The 18,243-nt window shown below is 33.9% G+C and overlaps 1 protein-coding gene across 2 annotated transcripts in view; it reads left to right on the forward strand.

The window, feature by feature from the left end:
- LOC128655856 (WAP four-disulfide core domain protein 3-like) overlaps positions 1 to 18,243 on the forward strand; it is a 114,812-nt gene that overhangs the window by 42,934 nt on the left and 53,635 nt on the right. Inside the window, exons 2-5 of one of the 2 annotated variants that reach the window (XM_053709429.1) lie at positions 11,421 to 11,606; positions 16,233 to 16,382; positions 16,743 to 16,883; positions 18,021 to 18,170. In XM_053709429.1, coding sequence (XP_053565404.1) covers positions 11,421 to 11,606; positions 16,233 to 16,382; positions 16,743 to 16,883; positions 18,021 to 18,170 — 627 coding nt within the window. Of the gene's footprint in view, positions 1 to 11,417; positions 11,607 to 16,232; positions 16,383 to 16,742; positions 16,884 to 18,020; positions 18,171 to 18,243 lie in introns of both variants that reach the window. The other variant, XM_053709428.1, reaches the window with a different exon arrangement.

Below are 18,243 nucleotides of genomic sequence, written 5' to 3' on the forward strand. Positions count from 1 at the left end.
CATTGATGGTTCTACAATTACTACTGGTCCAATAACTCACCACACCATACCCATACAGATTTCTGTTGCTGGTCATAGTGAATTACTTTCTTTTGATGTATTACCTTCTCCTCATTTCCCTGTTGTTCTAGGCATTAAATGGTTGCAGCACCATAACCCCCAAATAACATGGACTCCCCAACAAGTGTCATTCAACTCGCAATATTGTTTACATCATTGCAATCAAGATAAAATCCTGTTAAAAACTGATACCAATACTCCGGCTTTGCCTGTTGAATATTCTGACTACTCCGATGTTTTCAGTAAAACTGAGTCAGAAACTTTACCACCACATCGTCCGTATGATTGCCCGATAGAACTTCAACCTGGAGCAACTATACCCTACGGACACCTATATCCTCTCAGTCAACCTGAGTTGGATCATTTAAAGACCTACTTGGAAGAAAATCTCAGGAAGGGGTTTATCAGGGCTTCAACCTCACCAGCTGGTGCGGGAATCTTCTTTGTCCGAAATAAAGATTCAAGTCTCAGGCCTATCATCGATTACCGGCAACTGAACAAAGTTACGATAAAAAAACGTTATCCACTCCCTCTAATACCCGAGTTAATTGAGCGTCTCTCGGAAGCCACTATATACTCTAAACTTGATTTAAGAGGAGCGTACAACCTGATAAGAATTAAAGAAGGTCATGAATGGCTTACTGCGTTCAGAACCAGGTATGGGTTGTACGAATATTTGGTCATGCCTTTTGGTTTATGTAATGCTCCCGCCACATTCCAGCATTACATAAATGACGTTTTCCGTGACCTTCTTGACATTTGTGTAGTCGTATACTTAGACGACATTTTAATTTATTCTAAATCTTATACAGATCATGTCGCACATGTGAGGAGTGTCCTCTCCAGGTTACGACAACATAAGCTTTACGCAAAACTAGAAAAATGCATGTTCCACACCGACAGAGTGTCATTCCTCGGCTATAACATTTCACCTTATGGCATAGAAATGCAGAAAGAAAAGGTGGATGCTGTGAAGAATTGGCCTACACCAAAGACCAAAAAAGATCTCCAGAGATTTCTTGGGTTTTCCAACTATTACAGGAAATTTATAAAAAACTTCTCAAAACTTGCAAAACCACTTTCCAGACTTACTAGTTCGTCTGTTGTATTCCATTGGACTCCAGATGCTTACTCAGCTTTCCAAACCTTGAAGAACTGTTTCATTTCTGCACCTATTTTGAGGTTTCCTGACCCAACCTTGTATTATGTTCTAGAAGTAGACTCCTCCGATTACGCCATAGGAGCAATACTATCACAACAGACGTCACCGGATTGTCCCATTCACCCAATATCTTATTTCTCCAAAGTCATGTCTTCAGCTGAGAGGAACTATCCGATTGGGGACAAAGAGCTGTTAGCAATAAAACTCTCCCTAGAACATTGGAGACACTTACTAGAGGGTACAAAATACCCCATTAAGATTTTTACTGACCACAAAAACCTGCAATACTTACAAAGTAACAAGACTCTTTCTGCGAGACAAGTCAGATGGAGCTTGTATTTCTCTAGATTCTCTTTCAACATCATTTACAGACCAGCTAATAAGAATGGGAAAGCTGATGCTTTGTCACGATTACCAGTAAAACCAGAAAATGAGTATATCAACACTGATGTAATACCAAAAGAAAGATTTATTGGATTAACGTCATCCCTTATGTCACAAATCAAAGAACACACAATCAAAGACAGAAAAGATGTCACATCCGAGCATTCCACTCTTACAACTAAATCCGGGGTTCTATATCATGGTGATAAAATTTATGTACCCCAAGGCATGAGATCGACTATACTGAAGACTTTACATGACTCACCACTCTCTGGTCATCCAGGCTTCCGAAGAACATCAGAACTTATTAAGAGAACTTTCTGGTGGCCCAAGATGGATAAAACTATACACCAGTATGTTAAAACCTGTTTAATTTGCACTACTTCCAAATCTGAAAGAAAACCTCCATATGGATTGCTCATGTCTCTTCCAGTTCCTACAAAACCATGGCAACATTTATCCATGGATTTTATTGTGGACTTACCAATATCTAAAAGTCAAACTACAATTTTTGTTGTTGTGGATATTTTCACCAAGATGGCACATTTCCTGCCATACCATAAACTCCCAACCTCATCAGAGACAGCTCAACTCTTTTTGCACCATATAGTCAGACTACACGGAATACCACCAACTCTCACAACTGACAGAGGTTCCCAGTTTACCTCTCGTTTTTGGACCAACCTCTGCAAACTAACACACATGGATCACAGGTTTTCTACATCCTTTCATCCGCAGACAAATGGCCAAGCAGAGCGAATTAACCAGTGGTTGGAACAGTACCTAAGATGTTTTTGTGCTTATCATCAAAACGACTGGATGGATTACCTCTCAATGGCAGAGTTTGCTTATAATAATTCTGTCAACTCCTCTACGAAACTTACTCCCTTTTACGCGAACTATGGGTACCATCCAACTTTTACATTATCTACACAAGAAACCATTGATTCACCTTTAGTGGACGATTTGCATAACTCCCTTGTGGATAACTTTAACTATATACATCAAAATATCAAAGATGCCCAGGATGTCCAAAAGAAGTATTATGATCTTCGTAGAAGGGTACCCCCAGCATATTCCATTGGAGACAAAGTTTGGTTGTCCACAAAGAATCTTAGACTACAGATTCCCAGTAAGAAGATGGCAAGTCTTTACATTGGACCATATTCAATAAAACGAATAGTAAATCAAAATGCAGTTACTTTAGAACTTCCTGATAATTTAAAGATCCATCCCACCATACATGTATCTTTATTAAAGCCTTATGGAGAATTACGTGACACCAGCACTTTACTTCCTCCACCTCCAACTGTTCTGGACCCTAATGAGTATGAGGTTCATTCCATTTTGGACTCTCGTATGCGCTCTGGCAAATTACAGTATTTGATACGCTGGAAAAACTTCTCATCAGATGAAGACTCTTGGGAACCTGCTTACAACCTCAAAGCTCCCAGATTGATTTCTGCTTTCCATCGGAGACACCCAGATCGTCCTCATCCGGTAGCTGTGGAACAGCTCCCTTAGGGGGGGGATCATGTCAGGGACACTGTACCTTTAAGCAGTAACGTTCCTTTCTCTCCACCTATTGGTTGCTTTCCTGTTAAAATCCTGCAACTTCCTGGCAATCACTGCTTAGTAATTTTCGTTTGACCTACAAACTCTTGAAGACCTGAGCTAAACTTGAAATACACCTGAGAAGGGATAAATCCACTGTTTAACTATTTTCCAGTCTCACAAGGACAAATTCAACTTCATCGTCTGTGGCTGAATACACCAATCAATCTGCAACTCAATTCATCAAATCCTCAGAAGAGTTATACTAAATTACATCGAAGTGATAAGGATATCACAACTCTCACCACTGCTGTCTCTGCCTTGTAAATCAGTCAGTTTGTTTCGTACCGTATCGGCATCTGTACTACAGCCATATACTGAAGCTGAACCCTCCCCCAACACAGGCTTCCGCCATCACACGCTGCAGGGAAACGCCGGGGACAGAACCTGAGCAACCGTTTGCAGTGTAAGTCAGCCTCATTCAGCAAGGAACAAATAAGGTAACTTTACCATCGCTTATTAAATAAAAACGCATTGATGAACTGTTTTGATACCAAGTAATTATTATTCCGGAGAAAAGTAATATCCAACTATATATCCTGCATGATTCAAGGTATTCATTAATACAGCCTTTGATATTCATCACATAACTACAAAAGCCTGAACTTCAGTAACGGAATCTCTGGGATTAATTAATCTGTGCAACTTCATACTTGTTACAGACTTTATATAATAAAACTTGCTTGCTTGCAATAATAATTAAACTCACTGCTACAAAGATACCCTTCATATATATAAGGGGATTCTAAAACCTCAGTGACACAAACAACAACCAGGTTTATTACTCCTGTTTTATAAATAAACTGTGTATTACGTACTGTATCCACTAACTCATAGCAAAAGAAGTAATCTGCAGCTGAGCTTCTTAAAGGGATAATTAACCTCCTTACAGGTAGGGGGCAGATTAAAATTTTCAAAGATGTTTGGATCAATTCGGTCCAAAATCATTGGATTCAGAGTATTGTCTCTCAGGGGTACAAAATAGGATTCAGAGTAAGAACACCTATGAGAAGAATTTTTTCTCTCATGCATTCCAGCGAGCCCAGTAAATGTTCAGGCTTTCCTGAAGTGTGTTTCAGACCTTGAGTTATCAGTGGTAATCATGCCAGTTCCATTTCAGGAACAGGGTCTGGGGTTTTATTCAAATCTATTCATTGTCCCAAAGAAAGAAAATTCATTCAGACCAGTTTTGGATCTAAAGATTTTGAATCGATAGTCAAAATGGTGACTATAATGACTATTATGCCTTTTGTTCAGCAAGAGCATTATATGTCCACAATAGACTTACAGGATGCATATCTTCATATTCAGATTCATCCAGATCACTATCAGTTCCTGAGATTCTCTTTTATAGATAAGCATTACCAATTTGTTGATCTTCCTTTTGGCCTAGAGACAGCTCCAATAATCTTTTCAAAGGTTCTAGGTGCCCTACTCTCTGTAATCAGAGAGAAGGGTGTTGCCGTGTTTCCTTATTTGGATGACATCTTGGTACTTGCTCAGTCTTTGCGTTCTGCAGAATCTCACACAAATCAACTAGTGTTGTTTCTTCGAAGACATGGTTGGAGGATCAATTTACCAAAAAGTTCTTTGATTCCTCAGACAAAGGTAACCTTTTTAGGTTTCCAGAAAGATTCAGTGTCCATGACTTTGTCTCTAACAGACAAGAGACGTTTGAAATTGGTTGCAGCCTGTCGAAACCTTCAGTCTCAGTCATTCCCTTCAGTAGCTATGTGCATGGAAGTTTTAGGTCTCATGACTGCAGCATCGGACGCGATCCCCTTTGCTCGTTTTCATATGAGACCTCTCCAGCTTTGTATGCTGAACCAATGGTGCAGGGATTATACAAGGATATCACAATTAATGTCCTTAAATCCCAATGTTCGACTTTCTCTGACTTGGTGGTTAGATCACCATTGTATAATTCTAGGGGCCTCTTTCATTTGTCCAACCTGGATTGTGATCACAACAGATGCAAGTCTTCCAGGTTGGGGAGCAGTTTGGGGATCTCTGACAGCACAAGGGGTTTGGAAATCTCAAGAAGCAAGATTACCAATCAATATTTTGGAACTGTGCGATTCTCAGGGCTCTTCAGTTTTGGCCTCTGTTGAAGAGAGAACCGTTCATTTGTTTTCAGACAGACAATATCACAACTGTGGCATATGTCAATCATCAGGGTGGGACTTACAGTCCTCAAGCTATGAAAGAAGTATCTTGGATACTTGTTTGGGTGAAATCCAGCTCCTGTCTAATTTCTGCGGTTCATATCCCAGGTATAGACAATTGGGAAGCGGGACATCCGGGAGAATGGTCTCTCCACCCATATGTGTTTTCTCAAGTTGTTCAGATGTGGTGGCTTCCAGAAATAGATCTGATGGCACCTCATCTAAACAAAAACTTCCCAGGTACCTGTCCAGGTCCAGGGATCCTCAGGCAGAAGCAGTGGATACATTGACACTTCCTTGGTGTTATCAACCTGCTTATATTTTCCCGCCTCTAGTTCTTCTTCCAAGAGTGATCTCCAAAATCATCATGGAGCAATTGTTTGTGCTGCTGGTGGCTCCAGCATGGTCTCACAAGTTTTGGTATGCGGATCTTGTTTGGATGTCCAGTTGCCAGCCTTGTCCACTTCCATTAAGGCCAGACCTTCTATCTCAAGGTCCGTTTTTTCATCAGGATCTCAAATCATTAAATTTGAAGGTATGGAAATTGAACACTTAGTGCTTAGTTATAGAGGTTTCTCTGACTCAGTGATTAATACTATGTTGCAGGTTCATAAATCTGTTTATAGAAAGATTTATTATCGAGTTTAGAAGAATTACATTTCATAGTGTTCTTCTCATAAATTCTCTTGGCATTCTTTTAGAATTCCTAGAATTTTACAGTTTCTTCAGGATGGTTTGTATAAAGGTTTGTCTGCAAGTTCATTGAAAGGACACATTTCTGCTCTTTTTTATTTCACAGAAAGATTGCTAAACTTCCTGATATTCATTGTTTTGTGCAGGCTTTGGTCTGTATCAAGCCTGTCATTAAATAAATCTATACTCCTTGGAGTCTTAATTTTGTTTTGAAGGCTTTACAGGCTCCTCCGTTTGAGCCTATGCATTCTGTGGACATTAAACTACTTTCTTGGAAAGTGTTGTTTCTTTTGGCTCTCTCTTCTGCTAGAAGAGTTTCTGAATTATCCGCTCTGTCTTATGAATCTCCTTTTCTGATTATTCATCAGGATAAGGCAGTTTTGTGGACTTCTTTTAAAATCTTTAATAAGGTTGTAAATTCTAACAATATTAATAGAGAAATTGTTTTTTCCTTCCTTGTTTCCTAATCCTAAGAATTCTTTTGAGAGATCTTTACATTCTTTGTATGTATTGAGATCTTTGAACTATTATGTTGAAGCTACTAAAGATTTCAGCAAGACTTCTAGTCTATTTGTTAATTACAGCTCATTCTACTAGATCAGTTTCTACTTCCTGGACTTTTAAGAATGAAGCTTCAGTTGATCAGATTTGCAAAGCGGCGACTTGGTCTTCTTTGCATATATTTACTAAATTCTACCATTTTGATGTATTTGCTTCTTTGGAAGCAGTTTTTGGTAGAAAAGTTCTTCAGGCAGCGGTTTCAGTTTGATTTTTCTGCTTTTGATTTAAGTTTTTTCCTCACATTTATGAGAATTAATTTATATTTTGGGTTGTGGATTATTTTTTTCAGTGGAAAATGGCTGTTTTTATTTGTATCCCTCCCTCTCTAGTGACTCTTGAGTGGAGTTCCACATCTTGGGTATTGCTATCCCATACGTCACTAGCTCATGGACTCTTGCCAAAATGAAAGAAATGAATTTATCAGGTAAATTCTTGCATAAATTATGTTTTTTCACAATCTTGAACAACAGCTAAATATGGAATATTTAAGATAACAGTCGGACAGATTACAAATTTTGCATTATGGCTCATAACGCTGCTTTTTCACTACCGCTTCTATTACGAGTCTTTTAGGTATAGCTGCACTGCACACCTTTTTGGCCGTAACGCCAAAACTTCCATAGCGCCGGTATTAAGAGTTTTGCCTGGGAGGCCAAAAAGGGAGCGGTACAGCCCATACTGACAAGATTCGTACCGCCATCTAAAGTTAGTAGTTATGGGTTTTGTGCTACAAAGCTGTATCATAAAACTCATAGCTAAAGTGTTAAAAAGTACACTAACACCCAAACTACCTATTAACCCCTAAACCGAGGTCCTCCCACATCACAAACACTAAAATAAAATTATTAACTACCCCTAATCTGCCGCTCCGGACATCGCTGCCACTATAATAAACATAGTAACCCCTAAACCGCCGCACTCCCGCTTCACAAACACTAAATATTATTAACACCTAATCTGCCACCCCCAACATCGCCGCCACCACTATACTAAAGTTATTAACCCCTAAACCTAACATTAACCCTAAGTCTAACCCTAACACCCCTAACTTTAAAATAATTAAAATAAATCTAAATAAAAATTACTATAATTAACTAAATAATTCCTATTTAAAACTAAATACTTACCTGTAAAATAAACCCTAAGCTAGCTACAATATAACTAATAGTTACACTGTAGCTAGCTTAGGGTTTATTTTTATTTTACAGGCAAGTTTGTATTTATTTTAACTAGGTAGACTAGTTAGTAAATAGTTATTAACTATTTACTAACTACCTAGTTAAAATAAATACAAAATTACCTGTAAAATAAAACCTAACCTGAGTTACACTAACACCTAACATTACACTAAAATTAAATACATTACGTTAATTAAATACAATTAACAAAATTACAAAAAAATAAACACTAAATTACACAAAATAAAAAAGAAATTATCAATTAAATTAATTACACCTAATCTAATAGCCCTATCAAAATAAAAAAGCCCAACCAAAATAAAAAAAAACCTAGCCTAAACTAAACTGCCAATAGCCCTTAAAAGGGCCTTTGCCCCAAAGAAATCAGTTCTTTTACCTGTTAAAAAAAATACAATCAACCCCCCAAAAGTAAAACCCACCACTCACACAACCAAAACCCCCAAATAAAATCATATCTAAAAAACCTAAGCTCCCCATTGCCCTGAAAAGGGCATTTTGATGGGCATTGCCCTTAAAAGGGCATTTAGCTCTTTTTCTGTGCCCAAATCCCTAATCTAAAAATAAAACCCACCCAATAAACCCTTAATAAAACATAACACTAACCCCTGAAGATCCACTTACAGTTTTTGAAGACCGGACATCCATCCTCATCCAGCCGGGAGAAGTCTTCATCCAAGCGGGCAGAAGTCCTCAACGAAGCCGGGAGAAGTCTTCATCCAAGTGGCAAGAAGTCATCCTCCAGGCGGGCAGAAGTCTTCATGCAGACAGCATCTTCTATCTTCATCCTTACGACGCAAAGCGGCTCCATCTTCAAGACATCTGGCGCGGAGCATCCTCTTTTTTCAACTCCTCTTGAACAATGAAGGTTCCTTTAGATGACGTCATCCAAGATGGCGTCCCTCAAATTGTTCCAATCAGCCAATAGAATTCAACCTCAATCCTATTGGCTGATTCGATCAACCAATAGGATTGAAGCTCAATCCTATTGGCTGATTGCATCAGCCAATAGGATTTTTTTCACTTTTAATTCTGATTGGCTAATAGAATTCTATCAGACAATTGGAATTCAAGGGACGTCATCTTGCATGACGTCATTTAAAGGTACCTTCATTCTTCAAGAGGAGTCGAAAGAAGAGGTTGCTCCGTGCCGGATGTCTTGAAGATGGAGCCGCTCCACGTCGGAAGGATGAAGATACAAGAGGCTGTCTGGATGAAGACTTCTGCCCGCCTGGAGGACGACTTCTTGCCGCTTGGATGAATAATTCTCCCAGCTTCGTTGAGGACTTCTTGCCGCTTGGATGAAGACTTCTCCTGGCTTGATGAGGATGGATGTCCGGTCTTCAAAAATGGTAAGTGGATATTCGGGGGTTAGTGTTTTTTTAAGGGTTTATTGGGTGGGTTTTATTTTTAGATTAGGGGATTGGGCACAGAAAAAGAGCTACATGCCCTTTTAAGGGCAATGCCCATCCAAATGCCCTTTTCAGGGCATTGGGGAGCTTAGATTTTTATATAGGATTTTATTTAGGGGTTTGGTTGTGTGGGTGGTGGATTTTACTGTAGGGGGGTTGTTTGCATTTTTTTTTACAGGTAAAACAGCTGATTTCTTTGGGGCAATGCCCCGCAAAAGGCCCTTTTAAGGGCTATTGGCAGTTTTTTAGGCTAGGGTTTTTTTTTTTCATTTTGGGGGGACTTTTTATTTTGATAGGGCTATTAGATTAGGTGTAATTAGTTTAAATATTTGATAATTTCTTTTTTTATTTTGTACAATTTAGTGTTTATTTTTTTTGTAATTTAGTTAATTGTATTTAATTAATGTAATTTATTTAATTTTAGTGTATCTCAGGTTAGGTTTTATTTTACAGGTAAATTTGTATTTATTTTAACTAGGTAGCTAGTAAATAATTAATAACTATTTACTAACTAGTCTACCTAGTTAAAATAAATACAAACTTAGCTGTGAAATAAAAATAAAACCTAAGATAGCTACAATGTAACTATTAGTTATATTGTAGCTAGCTTAGGGTTTATTTTACAGGTAAGTATTTAGTTTTAAATAGGAATTAGTTAGGGTATGATAGTAATTTTTATTTAGATTCATTTTAATTATATTTGAGTTAGGGGTGTTAGGGTTAGGGTTAGACTTAGGGTTAGGTTTAGGGGTTAATATATTTATTTAGTGTTAGTGATGTGGGAGACCAGAGGATTAGGGGTTAATAACTTTAGTATAGTGGCAGCAGAGGCGACGTTGGGGGCGGCAGATTAGGGGTTAATAAATTTATGTAGCTGTCAGCGATGTCGGGGGTGGCAGATTAGGTATTAATAAGTAATGTAGTTGTCGGCGATGTCGGGGGCGGCAGATTAGGGGTTAATAAATGTAATGTAGTTGTCTGCGATGTCGGGGGCAGTAGAGGCGACGTTGGGGGTGGTAGATTAGGGGTTAATAAATTTATGTAGGTGGCGACGATGTCGGGGGCGGCAGATTAGATATTAATAAGTAATGTAGTTGTCGGCGATGTCGGGGGCGGCAGATTAGGGGTGTTTAGACTCGGGTTTATGTTAGGGTGTTAGGTGTAAACATAAATTTTTCTTTCCCCATAGGAATCAATGGGGCTGCGTTACGGAGCTTTATGTTCCTTTATTGCAGTTGTTATACTTTTTTTTTAGCCAGCTATCCCCATTGATGTCTATTGGGAAATTGTGCACGAGCACATAAAACCAGCTCAAAGCAGCACTGGTATTTGTGTGCCGTATGGAGCTCAAAGCAACCATATTGCCTGCTAATGCCGTTTTTTTGCAAACCTGTAATAGCAGCGCTATAGGGAGGTGAGCCGTTACAATAACTTGCAAGTTAGCACTGAGACGCTCATAACGCAAAACTCGTAATCTAGCCGTATGTGATTATTACTTAAATGTGTGTTATCTGTATCACTTTTACTGTACACTGTCCTTGTTTAAAGCTAGAGATTATATAGCTTATGGTGTAACAGATTAAATCAAAAGACAAGAAACGTTTCCTCCTTATTATTATTATTAATAATAATAAAAATGTAAAAAATATATAAATTGATAAGATTATCAGTATTTTGTATACGTGTACAGAAGCATTTTATATATACATATTATGATTATTATTATTACTGCTATTATTATTATGATTATTATTGTGGTGATTATTATTATTATTATTGTTATGATTATAATTATGATTACTATTCTTATTATGATTATGATTACTATTATTATTGTGATTATTATGAGTATTATTATTGTGATTATTGTAATTATTTATTTTGATTATTGTAATTATTATAACTATGAATATTATTGTGATTATTATTATTATTATGATTATTATTACTATTATATTATTGCTGTTATTCTTATTGTGATTATTATTATTATTATTATTATTATTATTATTATTATAATTATAACTATAAATATTATTATGATTATTATTATTACTATAAATATTATTATGATTATTATTATTATTATTATTATTACTATAAATATTATTATGATTATTATTATTATTATGAATACTACATGTGACTGAAATACATTTATTTCTTTTAGCAGAAAAACTTATCATCATTCCGAAACCGTTTGTAAAACCTGGCTCCTGCCCTAATGAATTGGACTACCCACTTTGTAAGCTATTACCATTTTCACCAAAGCCACAATGTAGCGTAGACAGTCAGTGCCCGGGAAACAAGAAGTGCTGTTTGTACGGATGCACAAGGAGCTGTGTGACGCCCTTGCAAAGTAAGTATAGGAGAGGCTGTAAATATAGATAGAGACAGATAGACAGACTTATAGATATACAGTAGACAGATAGACAGAAATATAGATATTCAGTAGACAGATACATACAGACAGATAGATATACGGTAGACAGATACATACAGACAGATAGATATACGGTAGACAGATACATACAGACAGATAGATATACAGTAGACAGACAGACAAATAGACAGATACATATACAGTAGACAGATAGACAGATTGACAGACAGATACATATACAGTAGACAGATACATATACAGTAGACAGATAGACAGATAGACAGACAGATACATATACAGTAGACAGATACATACAGACAGATAGATATACAGTAGACAGATAGACAGATACATATACAGTAGACAAATAGACAGATACATACAGACAGATAGATATACAGTAGACAGACATACAGATAGATATACATTCTACAGATACATACAGACAGATATACAGCAGACAGATAGACAGATACATATAGACAGATAGATAGATGATAGATAGATAGATAGATAGATAGATAGATAGATATAGAGAGGCAGGCAGACGGACAGACAGATAGATATAGACAGACGGATAGATACAGATATACAGACACACGAAAGAGAGACAGGATACAGTTTTATTCCATAGGTTATGGTGTCATTTGTAGAAATCCACAATCACATACACAAAATGCCAATTAAAAAGAGAATAAATAACTATGGGCCAGATTACAAGTGGATCACTATTTAACAAGCATTAACTGCACTAGAAGTAAGGTTTTTTTTGCGTATGTAGGTTAGTGCTTGTATTACAAGGTAAAATTAAACTGTTTTCGTTTGTCCGATAACCTGACTTGCGTATATACAGTATATATATATATATATATATGATAGTATTTTGATACACTAGATATCTATGCCTATTTATATACATGATTATATATAGATATATACATATATATATATATATATATATATATATATATATATATATATATATATATATATAGGAATATATATTTAGAAATACTTTTTATGTGTAGAACAGTGAAATGTGAAATATTTACATTAAATACACAGTATAACAATGTATTAAATATAAATATTGTATAAATATGATTTTATATGTTTTCATCTACTGAACTGCAAGGGGCGCAAATGCACTTCTAAAGGTCTAAATGTGTACACATGTTTTTTGTGTTTATATGTCTATATATATATATATTATAAATGTTTTGCTGAACAGTATATATATATTATAAATGTTTCGCTAAACAGTATATATATATATTATAAATGTTTCGCTAAACAGTATATATATATATTATAAATGTTTCGCTAAACAGTATATATATATATTATAAATGTTTCGCTAAACAGTATATATATATTATAAATGTTTCGCTAAACAGTATATATATATATATATTATAAATGTTTCGCTAAACAGTATATATATATATATATATATTATAAATGTTTCGCTAAACAGTATATATATATATTATAAATGATTCGCTAAACAGTATATATATATTATAAATGTTTTGCTGAACAGTATATATATATTATAAATGTTTCGCTAAACAGTATATATATATATATATATATATTATAAATGTTTCGCTAAACAGTATATATATATATATTATAAATGTTTCGCTAAACAGTATATATATATTATAAATGTTTTGCTGAACAGTATATATATATATTATAAATGTTTCGCTAAACAGTATATATATATATATATATATTATAAATGTTTCGCTAAACAGTATATATATTATAAATGTTTCGCTAAACAGTATATATATATATTATAAATGTTTCGCTACACAGTATATATATATATATATATATTATAAATGTTTTGCTGAACAGTATATATATATTATAAATGTTTCGCTAAACAGTATATATATATATATATTATAAATGTTTCGCTAAACAGTATATATATATATTATAAATGTTTCGCTAAACAGTATATATATATATTATAAATGTTTCGCTAAACAGTATATATATATATATATTATAAATGTTTCGCTAAACAGTATATATATATTATAAATGTTTTGCTAAACAGTATATATATATATATTATAAATGTTTTGCTGAACAGTATATATATATATTATAAATGTTTTGCTAAACAGTATATATATATATATTATAAATGTTTTGCTAAACAGTATATATATATATTATAAATGTTTTGCTAAACAGTATATATTATAAATGTTTTGCTGAACAGTATATATATATATATATATTATAAATGTTTTGCTGAACAGTATATATATATTATAAATGTTTCGCTAAACAGTATATATATATATTATAAATGTTTTGCTAAACAGTATATATATATATATATATTATAAATATTTTGCTGAACAGTATATATATATTATAAATGTTTCGCTAAACAGTATATATATATTATAAATGTTTCGCTACACAGTATATATATATATTATAAATGTTTTGCTGAACAGTATATATATATTATAAATGTTTCGCTAAACAGTATATATATATATATATTATAAATGTTTCGCTAAACAGTATATATATATATTATAAATGTTTCGCTAAACAGTATATATATATATTATAAATGTTTCGCTAAACAGTATATATATATATATATTATAAATGTTTCGCTAAACAGTATATATATATTATAAATGTTTTGCTAAACAGTATATATATATATATATTATAAATGTTTTGCTGAACAGTATATATATATATTATAAATGTTTTGCTAAACAGTATATATATATATATTATAAATGTTTTGCTAAACAGTATATATATATATTATAAATGTTTTGCTAAACAGTATATATTATAAATGTTTTGCTGAACAGTATATATATATATATATATTATAAATGTTTTGCTGAACAGTATATATATATTATAAATGTTTCGCTAAACAGTATATATATATATTATAAATGTTTTGCTAAACAGTATATATATATATATATATTATAAATGTTTCGCTAAACAGTATATATATATATATTGTAAATGTTTCGCTAAATAGTATATATATATATTATAAATGTTTTGCTAAACAGTATATATATATATTATAAATGTTTTGCTAAACAGTATATATATATATTATAAATGTTTTGCTGAACAGTATATATATATATTATAAATGTTTCGCTAAACAGTATATATATATATTATAAATGTTTCGCTAAACAGTATATATATATTATAAATGTTTCGCTAAACAGTATATATATTATAAATGTTTCGCTAAACAGTATATATATATATTATAAATGTTTCGCTAAACAGTATATATATATATTATAAATGTTTCGCTAAACAGTATATATATATTATAAATGTTTCGCTAAACAGTATATATATATATTATAAATGTTTCGCTAAACAGTATATATATATTATAAATGTTTCGCTAAACAGTATATATATATATATATATTATAAATGTTTCGCTAAACAGTATATATATATTATAAATGTTTCGCTAAACAATATATATATATTATAAATGTTTCGCTAAACAGTATATATATATTATAAATGTTTCGCTAAACAGTATATATATATATATTATAAATGTTTCGCTAAACAGTATATATATATTATAAATGTTTTGCTAAACAGTATATATATATATATATATTATAAATGTTTCGCTAAACAGAATATATATATATATATATATATTATAAATGTTTCGCTAAACAGTATATATATATTATAAATGTTTTGCTAAACAGTATATATATATTATAAATGTTTCGCTAAACAGTATATATATATATTATAAATGTTTCGCTAAACAGTATATATATATATTATAAATGTTTCGCTAAACAGTTAACAACAGCTCTGAGGTCGCATTTCCCCGATGCACGTTAAATTTAATTGTGCTCAATTGATCTTGTTTACTTTGAACTTGGAATATGAGTGAAAAAACAAACGCGCGCAGACAGCAGTGATAAACTCCATTTTGCTTTGTGCCACTCGTAATCTAGTCCTAGATAATTCATTAACAATTAAAAAAATAGCTAAAACACTTTTTCTATGTCATTTTCTATTTTTTTTTAACTAGTCTTTTGATAGAAAAGTAAAGTCAAAATGAAAGTTTCATGTTTCAGACAGAGCAGGCAAATGATTTCAGTGATCAATTTACTTTATTCTCTAATCTTTTGGTGTTCTTGATTGAAAGAAGCTAGCTGGTGATTGGTGCTACACACATATGCCTGTTGTCATTAGTTTAGCACTGTGTCAGTAGTATATTGTTGCTATGAAGCTGATTTTAACAATACATTTAACTAATGGAAAGGTTATATGGAAGCAATAGTGCAATAATAAAAATCTCTAGCACATTAGAGCTGTTTTTTTGCATTATTTTGTCCCTTTTTGTTCTCTGCTTCCCCTAGTAGGTATAAAGGGTGAGAATGCCCTTTATAACTAGTATTAGAATTTAAACTTTCATATATACACAGACAGATACTGACATATACAGATAAGTAGATATAAGATAGGTAGCATTCTCTTATTTTAATAATCCTGATCATTTTTAATATAACATCTGACATTTTCCTACAGAAAAAAATGGACAGTGCCCGTTCTTTTTTTGTGGCACCTGCGCTACAATCAAGCCCTTGCCTTATGAGTGTCACAGTGATCAGCAGTGCCCCGGGACCGAGAGATGCTGTTTCATTAACTGCAGACGCCAGTGCACTGCCACAGTGAGCAGTAAGTGACAAATATAACTTATAGACAGACTGTTGCTTAATTGCTACTACTGTTATAATGACTTATGGGAAGCACTGACAGGGCTCTGTTTATCAAGCTGCAGATGCCACTCGGAGCACAGAGTCTCTTGTGTGACCCTGCAACTACAAGTTAACAAGCAGAGGGCCACTGCTTCCTTTCTCTCTGCTTCTGCAGAGGTTGTATAGTTTAATGATCCTGTACAGATCTATGATTTATTGACAAGCCCTGTGAGGTATTTGTAGTAATTACTAATAATTCACTCTCCAGATAGACTTAATAAGTAGTAAAAAAGTTTTAATTCATTTAAAAGTCATTTAATCTTTTGCTTTTTGATCACAGTAAAGCCATGGCAGTGTCCTGTGGATGTTCTAAAGTGCCCAGTTGTTATGCCAGAGCCTCGGTGCAAACAGGATGATGATTGCCCTGGGAAGCAAAAGTGTTGTCACCAGTGTGGGATGAAATGCATTGATGTAAAGCCAGGTACTTGACAATGTGATGTTTTTTTTTATAAACTATTATCTGTGTGTGCTACTTGCATGAAAACCCAGCCTGCTAGCTGACATCACACTGCTGTATGTTATTAGCATTAGGTGTGAGTTGTGCATCTAATAAACATATTTACCTGTAGCTCAGTGTGACTAAGATTGGGAAACATGTTTTATCAGCTATAATCTGGGGAAAAATCCACAAAATAAAAGTTCCTGCATGAATATGAAGACAAAAAAATATCAAACTAGACCATTAATTTGAGAACTAACTAATTATTTATGTTGGAGTATATACTGTAGAAGCGTCAGTCTCAGGCACTGAGATATAAGACGCTGCCTTTTTATTATTTTTATAAAATGAATATGTCACACGTACGTACAGTAGGTGCAGTTAATGCTAAGTGCGGTTATAAAGAGACCTTGCTGTTGTGTTTGCTCAGGGAACAGATGGGCAGAACTATATATACTGCAGTATACAAGGGGCTGGTGATGTAGTGAATATGTATTAGGGCAGATAATGTGTTGTGTGCTGATCAGGGCATAGGGGATAAGGGTGAGTGTATGTAGCTTAAAGTCAGTGCTGCACTGACAACCCAAAGGGACCCAAAAAAGACGTAGCTGAAGCCCCTCTCCCTTTAATATAGAACAGATCCACCCATCCCTAATTACAGATGAAAAATCAGACTGTGGGTCTCACCTCTGCTCCATATTGTGATCAATACTTTCAACAGAATAGTGCATTGTAACAGGGGTCTTATCTACTGATGTTAAACTCATGCCTCCCAGTAATATGTGTGTAAAGACCCTTGTGGCTTATCCCAGATATTATTAATCTAATCATTTTAGTATCACAAGCTTTTATCAATATAGTTAAAAGCTGTCATTTGTGTCATTCTGTAAATTCTCTTTCTTTCTCACATTCTCTCTCTCTCTCTTTCATATACATTCTCTCTCTCTCTCACATTCTCTCTCTCTCACACACACACATTCTCTCTCTCTGTCTCTCTCTTTCTCTCTCTCTCTCTCTCTTTGTCTCTCTCCCTCTGTCTCTCTCTCTTTCTCTCTCTAATTACTTCATATTATCTCTCTCTCTCATATTCTGTTTCTCTTTCTCTGTTTTTCTACACAGAGAATCCTGGTTTCTGCCCTTCATATGTAGAGAATCTTTCTTGTATGCAAGATCTGGATACAAAGATTTGCAGAAGTGATGCTGATTGTCTGGTTCCCAGGAAGTGCTGTTACTATGGCGGAAAAATGCAATGTGTGAAGGCCCTAAATGGTAACATTTAAATCAATATTTATTTATATATCTTTCCATTTGCTTAGTGAAACATAAATGTGTTCCTCTTTTA

The sequence above is a fragment of the Bombina bombina genome, chromosome 4 (assembly GCF_027579735.1).
Source record: "Bombina bombina isolate aBomBom1 chromosome 4, aBomBom1.pri, whole genome shotgun sequence".
NCBI lineage: Eukaryota > Metazoa > Chordata > Amphibia > Anura > Bombinatoridae > Bombina > Bombina bombina.